This window comes from Physeter macrocephalus, unplaced genomic scaffold, assembly GCF_002837175.3.
Source record: "Physeter macrocephalus isolate SW-GA unplaced genomic scaffold, ASM283717v5 random_155, whole genome shotgun sequence".
In the NCBI taxonomy this organism is placed as follows: domain Eukaryota; kingdom Metazoa; phylum Chordata; class Mammalia; order Artiodactyla; family Physeteridae; genus Physeter; species Physeter macrocephalus.
In genome coordinates this window covers 68,178-86,355 of record NW_021145441.1, presented here as the reverse complement: position 1 = coordinate 86,355, position 18,178 = coordinate 68,178, and the positions used below count along the sequence as shown (strand labels likewise).

The window sequence follows — 18,178 nt, the reverse complement described above, 5'->3', positions numbered from 1 at the left end:
GAGTAAGGGGGCGGGCCCTCGGTCGGGAGAGGGCGCTCCGCCTCGGCCGCTCGGGACTCGGGTAGGGGGTAGGGAGACCCGAAGACCGTGCGCCCCGCTCCGCCGGGCTCCTAGTGACGCGGCACCCGGGCCCCTGCACCGACGGGAGTCCTGCCCCCGAGGTGGGAGCTCCGCCCTCGGCTCCTCCCAGGCCGGAGCCCCAAATTCCGGCAGGGGACTGGGGAGGTAGGGTAGGGCAAGGGAGGTTGAGAGCGCCGCTCCGGCGGGCGAGGAACGGGGCGCCCGGGCGCGGAGAGGCCGGGGTCCGCCTGGTGTCCCAAAGCGTCAGGGTGGGCAGCCCAAGCGCGGTCGGGGGCGGCCCCGCGCGGCCCCGCCCCTCCAGGCCGGTGCCCGCCCCCCTGCGCGCCCCGCCCCCTCCTTCCCCGCAGCCCCCACCCCCAGTCCCGGCTCCTCAACACAAACTTTTCGTCCCGCTCGCTCCCTCCTCCGCGCCCGGCGCCTCCCGCTCCAGCCCGGCTCATTCCGCACATTCCGGTCAGCCCCCTCCCCACGACCCCCCTTCCCCGGCCCCCCTCTTCGCTCCCTCGGGCCCGGCGGAGCCGCCCGGCCGGAGCGCCCCCGCGAGATCGGACCAGGTAAGCCGGCCGGACACCGGGAGGAGGCCCTGCTGGGAGAGGTGGTTTGGTTGGTTGGTTCTGGGTTGGGGGGGCATTCGAGGGGGGCTGGTTCCCAGAGCTATTGTCCAGCCTGAGCCGGAACCCCGGATCTGGGTGCCGGGAAGTTTAGAGGAAAGGGGGGGAAGCCCTCCGGGAAGCCCCGCCCACCCCTCCCACCCCACCCCCATCCCCCCCCCCGCCGCGACCTGGACGAGTTGTTCGGGCGAGGGGGGCTGGTCCCCACAGCTATTGTCCAGCCTGAGCCGGAACCCCGGACCTGGGTGCCGGGAAGTTTAGAGGAAAGGGGGGGAAGCCCTCCGGGAAGCCCCGCCCACCCCTCCCACCCCACCCCCATCCCCCCCCCCGCCGCGACCTGGACGAGTTGTTCGGGGGAGGTCGGGGAGCTGGGAGCTTGGCCCCGGTGCCATCGCCTGGCCCAACGTCCGCCTTTGGGGTGTCGAGGTCCGGGTCTGGGGGCCCGCACGGTCTGGGGGGCCTGCCACCGGGGAGCTCCCAGTCCCGGGCCCCGCCGCCCTTTGGACTGCCAGCTCGCGCTCTCTCAGAGCCCGCTGAGCCCCAGCTCCACGCAGGCCTCGGGCCCGTTCTCCCGGCGCCCAGGCCGGCTCCTGCGCACGGTGCCCGCAGCCGCGCCGGATGGTGGAGGGTGTCTGGCAGCAAAGCTGCGCGCCCCGGGCGAGTGCCCCCTGAGGGGCAGGGGCTTAAGTTCCCTCCAGTCTGCCGCCTGCGTCGGGGTGGAGTTTTCGGAGTTCCAGCCCTGAGCTCTGTGAGCCAGGCTCTAAAGGGGGCTGGATTTGGGGCCTTCTCTTCGCCACGCTTCCTCAGAGCCCTTGTTTAGACTTTTGAGGGTTTGAAGGCCGCTTGTCTCCTCTAACCCTAACCCCCCAACACCACCCGCACCATTGTCTGTCGTGCCCTTTACTCCTGCCTGGGGAAGGAAGGCCGGGAGTGCCTGTCTGCGTCTGGTTTCCAGCTTAGCCAGGCCGCACGGCAGTGTCATGGAGACCCCACTGTCACCTTTCCAGGAGAGGGGCCCTGATCCAGGGCTGAGAGATCCTTTCTGAACAAGGGGGAATGAGGCGCTGGGGTAGGGCTTCTCAGGGGGCACCTCCTTCTGTGTCTTTACTCGCTCCAGGTAGAGGCAGAACCAGGTCAGGCCTGGACTTGTAGCCCAGGAGAGCAGGGGGTGAGGATGGGGGCTGGACACAGCTCAGAGGGGCTGGTGCGAGCCCACGGTGCCTCTGTATATCCGGCCTCCTGCAGCTGATTCTGTGTTCACATGTTCCACCACAGTGCAGGGGGCCAGGGTGCCTCCTTGGCCAGAATGCTGGGGGTAGCGTGGGACAAGGAGGGAAATCTAAAGTTGCCAGAAGTTAGAGATTTGGGGGAATTAGGTATTCCTCCCTTCCAGATTCTTATAGCTCCTTTTCCAAGACCTACCCCCAGCAGTGCCACCACAGGACGTGGTTCTGTGGTCTTTCTGGATCCCTAGGAGATAAACAGATGTATTTTCTAGGACTAGGCTATATGGTGACAGTGACTTCAGGGGCCCTGGATGCCCCCTCCTCAGAGAGAGGCTGGGATCCAATGGGAGTCTCAACCTTGTGGGCCTCCCCCCCCCACACCATCCCCCCAGGGAGGGAACAATAATTAATGCTAATTAGCGCAGTTGGGCAAGGGAATGACTGAGTAGGATGGTCAGTGATTGGCAGGACAGAGGTGTGTGTGTCTGTGTGTGTGTCTGTTTGTCTGTGTCTGTGTGTGTCTGTGTGTGTCTGTGTGTGTGTGTCTGTGTGTCCTGGGCCCTGCTCCCGCCCTCACCCTCAGGTTTGCAGACGTTGGTACATTCTGACAGTTGGGTAAATATTAAAACAAGAAGGAGACCTCTCAAACAGAGGAGGTCAAGAAATTAAGAGATCTGGCCCCAGCTGGGCCTTTAACCAGTTGTGTCATCCTGGTGGGCCTCAGTTTCCCTGTTTGGAATCCATGACTTCTCAGGTCCCTTTTCTCTGAGCTTCTCTCGGAGTCTCTGTCTCCTAATCAATCAGCCTTCCCTCTCTTCCCATCATGGAACCTGAACCTGGTGGGGCCTGGAGAGGTGAGTGGGTGACCCAGTGGTCTAAGAAGAAGGCAAGGGCTAACCAGGGGGTGACTGAGGGCAGCTAAGCCAGGTGAGAGTGGCTGAAAAGGTTACAGGCAGCAGGTGTCAGGGGACAGGGAGGCTGGTGGAGTCCGGGAAACTGCCCTGGGAGGTGGCAGTGGGGTCTGGCAAGGCTGGGCAGGGTAAATGGTGTTCAGAGGCTGCCTGGATGGCCGACCCCTCTCCCAGACGCCTCTAGGGGCTCAGGGTGGAAGTTGGAAGGGAGTGAAAGCTCCCAGCCCTGTCCACCTCCTCGCTCAGGAAGGGAGAGGGGCCTAGGGGCCAGCTGACAGGGAGGACAGTGCGGGAGGGAGCTGGTGGTGCCAGGCTCCAGGGAGCCAAGAGGGCTCCCAGTGCTGCAGCTTTCTGTGGAAGTGGCCAGGAGGTCGCAGTCTCTGCTTCCCACGTGGGCGCTGCAGGAGCTGTGGGGTCCGAGGGGTGGCCTTGAGGGTCCAGGTCTCCATGGCCCTCTGGGGCCGCCCTGGGGCCATGGCAGGAGCTTCTCTGCTCAGAGCTGGGGTGGAGGCCAGCAGATCACACTCGGCCCTGGCCCCGTGGACTTGCCCTGCCCTCCCCTCCCCCCTGGTGTGCCAACCTAGGGTGGTCTGCAGGAGAGGCCCTGCCCCTCCAGGGAGGACTCTGGAGGGGAGAGGGCTCTGCCTGTCCACTCGGTCCCACAGGGGACTGGGGGCAGGAGCCAGAGAATTCTGTCACTCTGCAAATCCCCAAAGCCTCGGCCCCTGAGGTTTCCTAGAGTGCTGATTGCTTCCTGTACTCCCTGCCAGGCCCGACAGGACAGGAAGTGATAGAGGGAAATGAGAGTGCCACTGTGTGTGCTGCTGGATGTGTGTGAGAGAGAAGCCGAGTGGGACACTCTGTGTGGGTGACGCTGGGGGGGGTGGATGCAGGTGGGGGGAACTGGGTACAACCAGTTTGTGTGTGTGACTGCATGTGAGAGCAACTGTATGCGACGTTGTGACTTTGTAACGTTCACGTGTGAGAGAAGCTATGATATTCTCAGTGTGTGACTGACACTGCAGGTACATGAGGGAAACTATGAATGATGTTCTTAGTGTGTGACTGACGGTGCGTGTGTGTGTTTGTGTGTGTGTGTATGTGTGTGTGTGTGTGTGTGTGTCGCTGTATGGGGGACCTATGTGTGTGAGGGGCCATCACATGGGGTACGTTTATGAAAGACACCATCTGCTTGACCAGCGGTGTGAGCTCACACGTGTCTGGATGGGATTCCGATGCCCCAGGTGTGTGAGGGACACTGCGATTGTGTGATGCTGTGTGTGTCAGAAGCAGAATGAGTGACATTCTGTGTGACCTATGTTGCTGTGGCATGCCTGTGTATGGCACAGCGTGAACAGCAAATGAGATGACCTTGGGTTTGTAGAAACTCTGATGGTCTGTGTGTGACTCTATATGACACCACGTATGAGAAAAGTTGTCACAACATGGTGTACATGTGTGTGTAAGGGGGAAACCGTTGTGACACGGTGGACTATACCCACTGCAGCAGGCGTGTGCTGGGAAGCTGTGGCAACAGCTGAGTGTGAAATCAGGCGTGTGGGTGAGACCTCAGTCTCAGAAAGAAACTCCGCACATGGAGGGACGGTGCTGTTCGTGGGGTGTGACTGAGACTGACTCTGTGGGTGGTCACAGCTGAGATGGTTTGCGACTGTGGGGCAGTGGGGTGACATCCTTCAGGACTGTGGCATATATGGCGAGGGATGCTGTGAATGATGAATTTGGGGGACTGTGACCCCAATGCATGTGGTGTCTACGTGGAGGACCACAGAAAGAAAACTGTTGAAAACAGAGAAAGAATGGGACTTCCCTGGTGGTCCGGCAGTTAAGATTCCGCACTTCCAGTGCAGGGGGCACAGGTTCGATCCCTGGTCGGGGAACTAAGATCCCACATGCCGTCAGCATGGCCAAAAAAAATACAAGAAAAAAAAAAAAACAAAGAAAGAATGTACTTAATGCCGCTGAAGTGTGTGAAGTGTGCACTTAAAAACGATTAAAATGGTACATTTTTTATTACGTATATTTTATCACAATAAAAAAAGTTAAGAAAAAGAAATAAGGGAGATGCAGGTAACAGTGAATGTGCAGGACAGTGGCTGTGAAGAGGAGTGCGTGCGTTTGATAGAGAGGAGGCACCCAGGGAAAGCCTGTGTGTTTATAGACGACATTGACATTGTGACCTTCCTGAGGGGGCAACTGACTGAGGGACCAGTGGCAGCTCAGCGGGTGATCCAGAGTCCAAGGGGCCCTCTGACATGTTCACTGAGAACTGTGAAACCCAGTTTCACCCCTTGGCTGCATCCCCACCCCCTCCAGCTTGGATCCCTGGCCTTCCTGGAATGGGATGAGATGAGGAGACAGGACAGTCTCAGAGTCGGGGTGAAGGGAGGTGTGGGAGGTGGGCCCCTTCTCCCTGCAGGAGGTTTGAGGGCTCTGAGTCTCTTCCCTCCCTCCCTCCCTCCTTCCTACACTGCTGGAAGCAGGGGTGACAGTGAGGATGAGCCTTGGAGAGGGAAGCCTAGGGGGCTACCCTGCCCCATCTGCTCCCCGAGGAGCCCGCGCCCTAGGAGAGGGGGTGGGTGGGCTCAGAGACTGGATTCCCAAATTGGAAGCACATTAGTAATCTGGGGAGGGGTGGGGAGCCCCCCTTCACCTCCCTCCTAGTGGGCTCTGCAAATTGCTTCCTCCTGTAAAAATCTCGACCCTGCTCCAGGGAGGAGAGTACTCCATCTCCAGCCTGGCAGGGTGTGGTCACTTGGCAGGGTCCCTCAGGGGTCCTTGGCCTGCAGGTGGGGGAGGCAGACACCATCCCCATCCCGCCTGCCCTGTTCTCCCATCCCAACCAGAGTACGGCCAGTTCTAGGGTGGGAGCCTCTGGCAGCTGGAGAACAGCTGGCCCGCTGTGGGGGTGGGTGGGGAGGAAGGAGGGAAAAGCAGAGGAGGCGGGGAGGCTCCCTTAGCCCTCATCTACCGCCTGCCCCATCCTCACCCCCCTGGCTGGTCAGCCCAGCCCAGGTTTGGGGGCAGGGCATTCAGGATGAAACTGCTGACTTCACTAATCTTCCCACACTTTGAGTGATGTTCTCACTCAAAGTGAGAGCACTTTGAGGGCTGAAGTCCTGCAAGAGTGGACAGCTGCTGCCCGCTAGACCCAGCACAGTCACTGGGCTCAGTCCGACCTCTCCGCGGGGCTGGTGCCGGGGGAGGGGTGCGGGGTGCAGACACCTGCCTGGACTTGCCTTTTCTGCATCCCCCACCAGGCAGAAGCTCTGGGGGAGCCCAGGTTTCAAGCCCGTCCCTCCCCCTACTTGAAAGGCGGTAGAGGGCTGGGTGGTCTGGAGGCTGTGGGGCCCTGGGGGTGAGGGCCTAGGGCCTCTGCAGCAGCCCCTGTGCTGGCCTCCACCCCTGGAGCTGTCCAGCCAGTTATTCCAGCAGGTCTGGCCCCAGGGTGGGGAGTGGGCAGCAAGGTGCCCCTTATCTCCCTCAGGGCCCTGAGACCTGCTCACCCAGCCTCCTATCTCCTACCCGGCCACCACCCAGAGGCACCTTCTGACCTCAGAAGGCCTTGGGAGAGGGGAAGCGGGTGTGTGCTGGTCAGATTGAGGGTAAAGTTAGAGCGAGAACACAGGAGGTCCTTGGGCTGTGCAATACCAGGGAGATGGGAGGTCGTCGGAGAGGAGGGTTGGGGAGCAGATGGGCCAGGAGTGGGGATGTCCTGGATGCGGCCCTGTTGTGGCTGACCCCAGCCCCCAGCCCCCAGCAGTGGCTCCCCTGGTCACTCCTTCCCCCTAGGTCTGCCCCAGCCTCTTGAGTCTTTCTGTCTTTGGCTCCCGCCCTCTCTCTCTCTCTCTCTCTCTCTCTCTCTCTCTCTCTCTCTCTCTCACCACCATCTGGTTTTCCCCTCCCTCTCTGCCTGACTGTATCTGAGTTTAGTGATTTACCCCCTTCATTTGTGTGTCTCCATCTCCTTCATCTTGGTATCTGTCTTTCTGTCTCTGTTGGTCATAGTCACTCTCTCCCTCACTGTCTCCCCACTCCCCCCAATGTCTGTGGATCTCACTCTCTCCAGCACTCTACCTGTTCCGTATGTCTGTCTCTCTCTGGATCTCTGTCTCTGTCTCTCCCTCTGGGTCTCACTCCAAGATCCCCTCTCTAGGTTTCTTTATTTTGTCTCTCACTCTGTGACTGTCCCGTCTCTTTTGTCTGTTTTCTTGTCTGTCTGTCTCCTGCTCTCTTCACCCACCCCCAGACTCGCCCACACCGTGTCCCCCTTCCCCACCTGTCTATCCCAAACTCCACCCTCTTTGCCCCTCACTTGGGTCTTTCTCCCCCTTCTCCCATCCCTCTTGGTGGTGCAGCCCAGCAACGCAGAGGTTCTAGACACCTGGGATAGTGTCAACGAGCAGCTGAGGGGCTGCCACCCCTGTCAACCCCACTCTGTAAAGGGCAGATAAGACCCGACGCTGGGCTGGGGCTGCCTTCCCCTGGGGCCTGCCCTCTGACCCCAGGCAGCCCCCTCCACCACGCCTGAGTCCCGCATTGGCCTCAGTCCAGCCCTGCAGCTGGCTGAGGAACCCATAGCCTCCTCCCTGCCCCCAGCCTGAGTCCCAGTGGTTTGGGGTCTAAGGAGAGGAGGGTGGCCCACTCTCATCTCTGTCCTCGTCCCACAGCAGTAACTCTGGGAAGGCCAGAGCAGCCAGTGCAGACTCCTTGCACTGACCTGCTCCTGAGTGATGCGGTAGGACAGAGACCCCCGCTCATCCCCCAGTGGGGCTCAGCTGCCCGCCTGCCATTGCCCACAGGTGTGCCTCGGTCTGGGGGTACAAATATTCTTATTGGGGTGTCCGCTTGCGCACCCACGCAGCGTACTGCACACACGTGCTCCCGTGCATGGCTGTGTGGGGTGGGGTGGGGGTCACCTGCGGGCCCCTGTGCGGTTGCTTCTCCCTGCAGGGGTGTTCCTGGAAAGTGAATCTTGCATGTGCCTGTGAGCCAGCGGAAGGGACGGTGGTCCTGCTTCTCTCCTTGACTTGTCCTTGTGGCCGCCCCCTGGGCTCCCCTCCCCCTCACCAGCTGCCAGCAATCCCAGCCAGGGGCCGCCGCCCCGCCCCCCCAGTCTGTCCCAGCTCCCAAGCACTGCTGTGTTCGCCATATTTGGCCACAGTGCTCCTGCGGGGGGCGGGGCGGGGCTGACATCACCCCGAGAAGGGGGGGGCCACTCCCTGGATGAGGGGAGGCGGGCACAGACTTGGGGGAGGCAAGAGAGTTGCTTTGAAAAGTCTGGGGCTGCCAGGGCCCCCCATGCGCCGGGCCCCTGCTGCTCTGAGGGATGCCTCAGGAAAAGATTTGGGGGGAAATGGGTTGAGGACTCTGTTGGGAGGGGTCTTAGCTCATTTTAGTCCTCTTCTGCCTCCCCTCTAACGCCCACCTGTGGCACTGTCAGACTTGGGGCACGGGGGTGGGGCGGTGGCTTGCCTCCCTGCTAGCTCAGTATAGGCGCCACTGTGTCCCCCGGCATCCCACCCCTCCCCCCCACTCTTATTACAAGAACTTGCCCTCAAGGGGTTGAGGAGGGGATGGGGATGAGAATACAGCTTGCCTGGGTGAGGAGAGGGGTGTGGCCCCTCTGACCCGTCAGGAGCATGGCTTCCTTTCTCCCTGGCTGCCCTCTGGTGTGGTGGTCTTGGAGGCCTCACAGGAAGGGTTACAGCAGTCTGGGGGTCCTTGAAGTTGCTCCAGCCACCTGTGCTGGGGGGGACCCTGTGGTCTGGACCCCACTGGGCATTCTCAGGTGGTTGCCATGACAACCCATGCTGGGCCTCCGTTCCCTCTGCAGATGGTGGGGCTTCTTACCTTGATTAAGAGACTGAAGCTAGATTGCCTGTGTTCAGAACCCAGCTCTAGCTGTGTGTCCTTGGGCAAATTGCTTAACCCCTCTGTTCTTTGGTTTCCTCATCTGTAAAGTAGAAGTAATAATAGTATCTACCTCATAGGTGATTGTGAGGATTAAATGAGTCAACGTGTGTAAAGCCCCAGACTAGTGCCTGCCATATGCAGGTGCTGTCATTTGTAGTAAAGTTAAATGTAAACTCTATATCCATCTGACATTCAGGCCCCCAGGCCCTCCCCATCCCATGCCACTAGCAACTACCTTCAAGCCTTCCAAAGCAAAGAGGTGGCCCCCACAGGGAAAATCCCCACCCATTTGGCAAGACCTGGAATTCTTGTTTGAGGGGAGAGAAGTCTCTTCTCCAGCTTCTGATGGGGTCTCCCACTCTCCACCCTGCTCCCCCCTTTCCCTACAGCCCAGAGCAAAGTCCTGGGGTCTAGCCTGGGCTCTGGGGCTCCCAGGACCCTGATACACATTGGACATGTGGTTCTGAGGCTGAAGGGGGCCGGGGGGTGAGCCTTAGGGCTGTGTGTGTTGGGGGACTGTCTGTGTGTGATCTGCTTTAATAACCCATCCTGGCGTGTGCAGGGAACTCAGAGTTTACAGAGCCCTGGCCCATCCACGATGTGGGCCAGGGCAGGGGCCAGTGTGTGGGTGGTTTATGGGCTGCTGTGGGGCCGGGAGGTGGAGGAACAGGAAGTGGGATGGAGGAGCGGGTGGGGTTGAGCAAGGCTGTCGGCCAGGCACCTTTTCAGCTGCTCCCTTACCAGCCAGTGTCGCTCCCGTCTCATGATTCCTGGGGCAGTTTCTGCCCTGAGTTTAGGTTCCTTGGCAGGGTTCTCATGAGTTATCTTTTGGGGAAGGCAAAACTGTACCCTTCCTGGGTCTGGGACCCTCCTCAGGCCACAGCGGGTCCTTGGCAGGATTTCATTGATGCTGGGGGGAGAATGAGGGGTGGGGGTCCCTGGTTGGGGATCCTGATGACAAGGAGGAGGAGCTGGCAGAGCAAGAGCCAAGGACCCCCTCTGAGAGCCGCAGAAGCACTGGGCCCTGCCCCTCGTGGTCCTCCTCTCTGCCCATCATGGTGCCTTTGGCAGCTGCATGGCCTTGTGAGCCTGTTTTCCTCCTCTGAATAATGGGCATCACTCCTTGCCCTCCCCGCCTTAGTTTTGAGGATTGAATGAATATGAAAGTACTTTTCCCCCACAAAAGTACTGTGTAGGTATAAGGCATTGTTATTGTTGCTCTTGATCACCACCAGGCATCATGGTTGGCACTTTGTCTGATCTCATTTCATTTTAACCCTCACAACCTCAAAGGAGACCTTTCCTTCGTTTTACAGGACTGAGGCTCAGAGAGGTGAAGTAACTCATCCAAGGTCACCCAGCACTGACTAAACATAATCTCTGGTTGCCTCCGCCCCACCCTGGAGCACCTGCCCTGGGGGTGGAGATTGCTGTGGTCTGGGAGGACACTGCCCTAACCCCTCTGCGGTCTGGGAGGACCCTGCCCTAACCCCTCTGCGTCTGCCTCCCAGGCTCAGGCTGCCCAGTGGGCTCAGGCCCAGAGCCCAGAGCCCAGAGCAACCAGCACAATAGCGTCCAACAGCTGGAATGCCAGCAGCAGCCCCGGGGAGGCCCGGGAGGATGGGCCCGAGGGCCTGGACAAGGGGCTGGACAACGATGCGGAGGGTGTGTGGAGCCCGGACATCGAGCAGAGCTTCCAGGAGGCCCTGGCCATCTACCCACCCTGCGGCCGTCGCAAGATCATCCTGTCGGACGAGGGCAAGATGTACGGTGCGTGTGGGGAGGCACAGAGACCCTGGACTGGACTTGGGGAGGCGGTCCAGCCCTCCTCACCCCTCCCCCTGCTCTCTGCCCCCTCACCCAACCGGTTTGGCGAAGTCCCGGAGGCCGCCAGCCCTCTGAGGGCGGGCGGGTCTGGGCGTGCAAGCCTGTGTGGATCCTCCTCATAAACAGGCCAGGTTTGCCCCCTCGACCAGAGCGCAGCCCACACGCGACACCAGCCCCGCCCCCGACCCCACCCCCGACTGCCCCTCCTCTCCTCGCCCCGGCCAGCCTGGAGGTTTCGGGGTGACTCAGTGGGCCCAGGAAACTGGGTCAGTCCGCTGTGTTCCAGGCTGGGCCCAGGAGAGGGTCCCTCCCCTGGGAGGACGTGGGGGAGCCCGAGGGGTGAGACCTGGGGTGGGATCCCAGAAGAGAGCAGTGTTTCCCACTGGCGAGTTCCCTCCAGAGAACGGGGGTGTGGAAAGGGGGCTGCAGAGTGGTGGGAGGCCCACAGTGTGACAGGTCTTGCGTGGGGAAGGGCGCTGGAGAGACAAGGGGACTCCCTCACTCCTCACACCCCCTCCCAAGTCTGCTGCTCTCCTGGCCCCTCTCTTTGCCACCTTGCCCACCTCCTGCCTCCGGAAGGGAGCATCCACCCTGGTCCAGCCCTGAGAGGGCTCTCCCAGGGCTGCATTTTTGGGATAACTCAACCCTTTGGGGCCTGACTCCTTGCCAGCTCCCTCCAACCCACCCTGACAGCCTATGGCTGGGTGAGGCAGGCCCTCAGCCTGTCCCCTCCCAGTGTCCAGCACCGTGGCGGGTGCAGGAGGGAGACGGCTGGGCTGCCCCGTGTCCCCTACCCCACCACTGTGCCACGCCCACCCCCAGCCCCAGAGCCCCACTCACGGGGCAGGCAGATGTTCCAGGGCGCCTTCCATAGGGCGGGGGCCGCCTGCCCCCACTGCTCCCTCCCAGATGGCTGGGGCAGCCCCACAGGGTATTTTTAGACAGGGCGGAGGGAGTGGGGTGGAGAGGGGCAGGCAGGAAGGGAGGAGCAGTGGGGCCAGTTCTGTCATGGAAGAGGAATTTGGAGAATGCGGTCCTTCTGGGGAGGCTATGGGGTTGGGGGGCAGGGGGCCTGAATTTGGGGGTAAGCATACACGCTGAGGATGCTGACACATGCTTCACCGTGCATCCCAAGCACCCCCTTTACAGGGCCAAGCCCCCTGGATGCCGGCCAGCCTCTGAGCCCCCAGAGGGTACCTGGTGCTGAGCAGAGCCCCCACCCCAAGTCTGACGGGCTGCACTGTCTCACAGGGAGGGACAGACACTGGTAACCAGTGACATGGGGGTGACAGGTTCAAGGATACAGTGACATGCTCAGTGACACATCTTGACCCAGGCTGTCAGTGTAGGAGACGTGTTGGAGACCATCTGTTCCTTCCTGCCCGTTTCACCAGAGAAGGGCAGGGACTTGTCCAGGGTCTCCTGTCTCCCGGTGGCAAGGACAGCTAGGACAGGAACCCAGGCCAGAGTTCTTACAGACACATACAGGGATGCGTACCCAGATATCTATCTCTCTCCCTCTCTCTCCTTCTCTCTCTCTCTCTCTCTCTCTCTCTCTCTCTATCTCTCTCTCTCTCTCTCTCTCTGCCATGTGACGACTCAGTGAGAAGGTTGCTGTCTGCAAACCAGAAAGAAAGCTCTCACCAGAACCTGACCATGCTGGCACCCTGATCTCTCTCCCACACACACACACACACACACACACACACACACACACACACACACACACACACACACACACACACACGCCCTTACCCTCGGAGGTTTGGAGCTGGTGACAGCACGGAGAGGAAGGAAGCACTGCCGGGGGCTGAGAGTGAGGGGCCCAGCTGTCCTGCAGCCCTTCGGCCACACCTGCCCCTGTCTGTCTCGCAGGGAAACCTGTCAAGCCGCCTGACATTGTTCCACCTCCTGCTCTGCTGCCCCTCCCCCAACAGCAGCCCCCCAGGTCCTGGAGGCGGTGGGGGGAGCTCTGGGACTTCCCCACCATCCTTCACCCAACCCGCTTGTGCCCCTTAGGCCTGGTGGAGCGAAGAGAGTGGGGAGAGAAAACAAGAGCAGCATGTGTAGGAGGGGCCTGGTGTATTTCCAGCTGGTGGGGGCGTCTCCAGCCACCAGGGGTCCCCTTTGACCACTCCCCATTTTTTCCTCTCACCCCAATCTAGGCCGAAATGAGTTGATCGCACGGTATATTAAATTGAGGACGGGAAAGACTCGGACAAGAAAACAGGTAAAAGATGATTTACGCTGTGCCCCTCTGCCCGCACACTCTCTCTCCCCTGCCTCTGTCAGCCCCTCCCAGGCCGAGCTATCCCATTGTTCTGCCCGCCTCCTCAGAGCCACCCCCTCGCCCAGCCCACTCCCCTAGCTCCCTGACCAGGGCTCGAACCCATGCCACCTGCACTGGGAGCGAGGAGTCTTCACCACTGCACCGCCAGGGAAGTCCCCACTGTCCTTTCTGACCCCCCTCCCAGACCTGTGATCCAGCGACCACAGATACGCCCCAGTGGGCAACTGTGGCAGCTGCATGTCACTGCCCTGAGTGGCTTGCTGACCAGTAAGGAAGACAGACAGTTGGACAGGTGAGGGCAGAGCAGGGCAGCATGGCTGAGATCGGGGCATGTACTGTCAGACAAGCATTGAACCCGGACCAGGGAGGGGAAGGGAGGAGGGAGGGCTAGGAAGGCTTCCTGGAGGAGATGACACTCAAGATGTATTTTCAAGAAGGAAGAGGATTTATCCAGGCAGGAAAAAGGGAGAGGATTCTTCCAGGCTGAGAAAGTTGGCTATACAAACAGTAATTGTAAGCCCATTCAGAGCTGACTTTGTATTAATTTATTTAGTCCTCATAGCAACCTTATGAAGTAGGTACAGTAATTATCTCCATTTTACAGGTGAGGAAACCGAGGCACAGGGAAGTTAAGTAACTTCGTAAGGTCACTCTGCGGGTAGGTGGTGGATCCAGGATTCAACCCACTGGGCAGGAAAGAGCCTTCCGTTAGCAGTGTGGTGTGTGGAGGAAGGGGTGGGAAAAGCCGAGGGCTGTGAGAGATTGAGCTGGAGGCCGGAGGGACAGGTTTTCCTGGGGGCAACTGGGGGCCATGGAAGGGAATAGATCAGGAAGTGGCGCGTGGCAGCTGTCAAGGCATCTTGTCTCTGGAACACCCGAGGCAGTGGATAGGTCCAGGCCAAGGCAGGGACCTAGGTCAGCAGCGGTGGCCTGGGCAGTGGCAATGGTAAGGGTAGTGGTGGTAGGGACGGAAGAAACTGGTGATTTGGGAGATGATTGGGTGGTGGGAGAGAGGCAGGCTCTAGGCAGGAACCTGGAGAACCAAGGCCAACTCTGGCCCTCAGCCCCCCAAACCTCCCTCTCTGGATGGGGTTTGGGCCTTGCACCCACCCCCGAGATCCTCACTGTCTCAAAGGAAGGTTCTGGGTCCACCCACCCAGTGTAGGAGTAGAAACGCTCCCTCACTGTTCAGGCCTTTATTAACCACTCTCCCTGGGCCAGCTCATGTTGTACAGCATTTATTCACTTAGCAAATCATTGAGCTACTACTATGTTCTCGGCACTAGGGATCCGGCGAGGAACTGAACAGACAAGGGCCCAGTTCCGTGGAGCCTGGGGCCACAGGAGGAATACTGACTGATCAGCCTCCGGGTTCAAATACCTTGCTCCTATACCTGCGGGGAGGGGTGCCTCATCTCCAGCCTCTGTTCCTCAACCATTCAATAGCTGATATGTAGAACAGAGTGTATTTGTATAAGAATGTGCCGCTGCTGTTGCTATTATTATTACTGTAGTTATAAACAGAATGCCATCCCAGGCACAGGAGGAGGGCACTGTCCCAGCGTGTCCTGCTTCACCCAAAAGACATGTTCATAGGAACCTGTTTGTCAGAGTTGGAAGGGGCCCAGGGATCTTTAATGGAGGCCCAGGGAGGGTAGCAGAGCCTCTTAATTCTGGGTCCAGCATCATACCTGCTCCAGGCCAGGTATCCCGAGAAGGCTGGCTGTACGTTAACATTTTACAAATGAGCTGTTGACAAGCTCAGGATTTTAAAAACCCCTGGCCTTTGTCATTTTGCAAGGGTGGCACTCCTCTAACTTTATTCTGTATTAGAACTCTGTTGTCTAATATCTCCTTAAAGGGGGTTCCTTCCTATGGTTGTGAGAACAAGGCACGTCTTTATGTGTCTCAAAGAGCAACCCGCTGACATGCAAGGTTTTTTGGTTGTTTTCATTTTACTCTCTGTTGAAAAAAAATGCCGTTTTCTTTTTTTTTTTTTTACAGCTACGTACAGCAATTAATAGCAAGTACAGTGCCTCCCTATTGAAAACACAGCTAAATATTACATTAGGATTAAGTCCCATGTGACTTTCAGCTGTCACAGAGTTGACCATTTGGAGACAGTCCTCTGGGCTAAGGGTATATTGGTGGTGGCCAAGTGGGCTGTGAAGTCAGGCCACCTGGGCTCATCTGTGTGACCTTGGATAAGTTGCTTAACCTCTCTGTGCTTTGGTTTCATCATCTGTAAACTGGGAATAATATTAGTACCGACTTCTTAGCATTGCTGTAATGGTCAGAGGAGTTGGTACATGTAAAGTGCTGGGAACAATAGTAGCTGTGCTCGGTAAACGTCAGTTATTGTCATGACGTGAACTGATCGGGAATCTTGCCAGACATAGGTCTGAATCCTAGGCACCGTGAGATGGCGTGAGAAGCACCCGCCTAGGTTCTAACCAAGTAGCAGGGGGCTGCCTAGCATCGCTTACATAGTAACTTTTAGTCCATGATTAAAAAGAAAAGAAACTGTTTCTTTATGGAGATAAAAACAACTTGCAAAGAAAGCCAACAGCAATTGCTGATAATGAAAGTGTGAAGCAGCTTAGAGGATCCACCTGTTCCCTCGCGCTTGTTTCATGCGGAAAACAGTGACACTTAGGTTCTCTGAGGCTGAGGGCCAGATCCTTGACAATGCCAAGGTCTGTTGTGCAAGCCCAGGGCGCACACATCCAGACCGTGACTAGCTCAGGTTTGCCAGGAGAGGGAGGCTTCAGGGAGGAGGAGCTGGAGAAGAAATGCAGTTAAAAGCACATACTGTGTACATAGAGATAGTGTACACTGCCGTGTATTAGTCTGAGGAGAAGGAATGTGTACTGGGGGAGGAAGCTGCATGAACAAAGCAGGAGTCAGACCAGGCCAGGTTTCATAGGCCGGCAAGCTGGTGGGGTTCTCGGGAGGACTTAGGCAGTGGTACAGGGGAGACATTTTGTAAAGGATTTTGGGCTTGATGTATAATCTGGTGGCCAGCAGGAGCATTAGGCCATTAGCATTAGGCTAGGCCATAGCTAGCCTCTGTGATGCCAATTAGAAAAAAAAGTGTCTCCTCTGAGGATACCAGTGAGAAAAAGTCACTCCTTTTTGGAAGAATACAAAGATGCTCTTCCTCTGTTTTTTACCAGTCATCTTTTACTGGGTGTTAATTCTCAATTAGGATATGAAAGGATTCAGGGCTGCTGGGCAAAGGTCAGGAATGCAGAGTGTGCCCTTCACACCGGGCCCTCTTCAGTGGTACTTGCGTGGCCGCTCGTGTTCGAACTCCTTGTAAGAACAGCAGTAGATGAAAAGCATGTAAGCTACCAGCACCACAGAAAGCCCAGCGAAGCTCCCTTTCTTCACACTGACCTACTTATTGTAATACTGGTAGTGACCTCTTTGAAATGCTCCAGCAATGCCTTTAGGGGTGAAATCCTGCGTCAGTATCCAGCTTGGCAGCTCCCCTATTTTGACATCCAGGAGCTTCTCTTCCTTCAGTGGTATGACTGATGCCATCTTAGATTCCTGGGTCTTTCTTCCTCCACTTTAGATGCAGTCGTGCACCAGGGCACATAGCTTGGCCAGCAGAGCTTGGGCTGGATTTTAGCCCTCACTGGGCCAGGTGCGCTTATGCAGTGAACAACCTGTACAACTGTACATGGTGCTCCTGAAGGCCACGGTAGGCCCTTGATCAAGACAGGGCCAAAAGAGGGCAGAATTGGCAGGGCCAAGGTGTGTCTGCCCACAGGGGCCCCACGGTTGCCCCTCTTACATTTGGTCCCAGAGGTGAGGGCTGGGATGCTCCTTGCCCGTGGCTGCCCTGTGCTATGCCTCCTCACTGTCTGTGTTTTCCTCTCTGGCTGGGCGCGGGGCGGCCCCTAGGTGTCCAGCCACATACAGGTTCTAGCTCGGAAGAAGGTGCGGGAGTACCAGGTTGGCATCAAGGTACGTTGGGCGCCTGACTGGGGCCTCCAGCCCTTCCTCGGCCTCTCACTCACGGCGCCTCTACCACTTTCTCTGCACGGCTCAGGCCTCTGCCTTGGCTGGCTCTCTGGCCCCACTGTGCCTCTTTTCTGGCTGAAACTCTGTTCTTGCCTCTCCTGTTCTTTCTGTTCTTTTTCTCTTTCTCTTTCTCTCTCTCTCTCTCTCTCTCTCTCTACAGGTCTCTAGCCACTTGCAGGTTCTAGCCAGGCGGAAATCTCGGGAGATTCAGTCCAAGCTGAAGGTATGGGGTCCCCTGCCACTTGGCCTGGCCCTGCCCAGGCCTGATGCTGCTCTCTGACCCCAGCCCGGGACAGGGAAGGGGCTGAGGAGTTATGGGGGGCAGCAGGGGTGTCTCAGAAAGACAAGCAGCAGCAGAAGCCCATTTGCCACTTCAGGCTACACAGGGCCAGAGCCCCTGGAGAGTAAGCAGGAACCCAAGGGGACAGCCAGCCCTACAGCGAGGGAGAGGAAGACCACCTGGGGGCCACTAAGGCCCACCTCTCTTCTTCTCCATTTTCCTTTTCTCCTTCCTCCTAACTGCTGCTTGCTAATTGCATGGGGACTCCAGGTGGGCAGGGAGGAGACACTGGTGGGGACTGGCGGGCATGGCCATTCCTTGTCTTGGACGCTCAATCCTGGCTGCTCTGTGGCTGAGGATCTCAGAGCCTTGGGTTCATGGCCCTGGCCCAGGTCAAGGCCCCTGTAGGCTGTATCTTCTTCTCCCTGCCCACAAATGCCCAGCAGACTGGGCCTCCCGCCCTAGTCCCCACGCCTATAGCACAGTACACGTGGACAAGAGGCCCCAGCTTGGTCCACCATCTAGATCTCCAGCCCCTCCGCCCTCATCCTACCCTTTCCAGGGCACCCCCAGCTGGCACGCACTCCCTCTAGGTGGCAGTGGGGCTGGGGGAGGGTCCACAGCTACCTCTGAGCTTCCCTGCACTCCTCAGGAACTGAGAGCCAGGTGGGCATTGAGAGGAGGATGGTGAAATGACATGTCCCTCCACCCCATCTGACCCTCCTCTGTGTCTCTTCTAATCCATTCTCCTTCTCTTCCACAGGCCATGAACCTGGTAAGTAGCACTGCCCCTCCCCGGGGGGCGGGGGGCAATGGAGGGAAGAGCACCTAATATAGGATTTTCAAATTATGGATTGTGAAATCAATGTAATAGGCTTGCAAACAGCATTTTTTAAAAAATGCGTTGGGGCTTCCCTGGTGGCGCAGTGGTTGCGCGTCTGCCTGCCGATGCGGGGGAGCCGGGTTCGCGCCCCGGTCTGGGAGGG

At 58.4% G+C, this 18,178-nt stretch overlaps 1 protein-coding gene across 3 annotated transcripts in view; it reads left to right on the top strand.

Moving 5' to 3' along the window:
* Positions 1 to 423: 423 nt before the first annotated feature.
* The window catches only part of TEAD3 (TEA domain transcription factor 3), a 23,590-nt gene continuing 5,835 nt past the window's right edge, over positions 424 to 18,178 (top strand). The window contains exons 1-5 of one of the 3 annotated variants that reach the window (XM_055082533.1): positions 424 to 635; positions 10,275 to 10,533; positions 12,756 to 12,820; positions 17,073 to 17,135; positions 17,956 to 17,967. In XM_055082533.1, coding sequence (XP_054938508.1) covers positions 10,527 to 10,533; positions 12,756 to 12,820; positions 17,073 to 17,135; positions 17,956 to 17,967 — 147 coding nt within the window. In that variant the 5' untranslated portion in view covers positions 424 to 635; positions 10,275 to 10,526. Of the gene's footprint in view, positions 636 to 10,274; positions 10,534 to 12,755; positions 12,821 to 16,792; positions 16,856 to 17,072; positions 17,136 to 17,219; positions 17,968 to 18,178 lie in introns of those variants that run through there. The other 2 variants (XM_028484294.2, XM_055082534.1) reach the window with 2 other exon arrangements.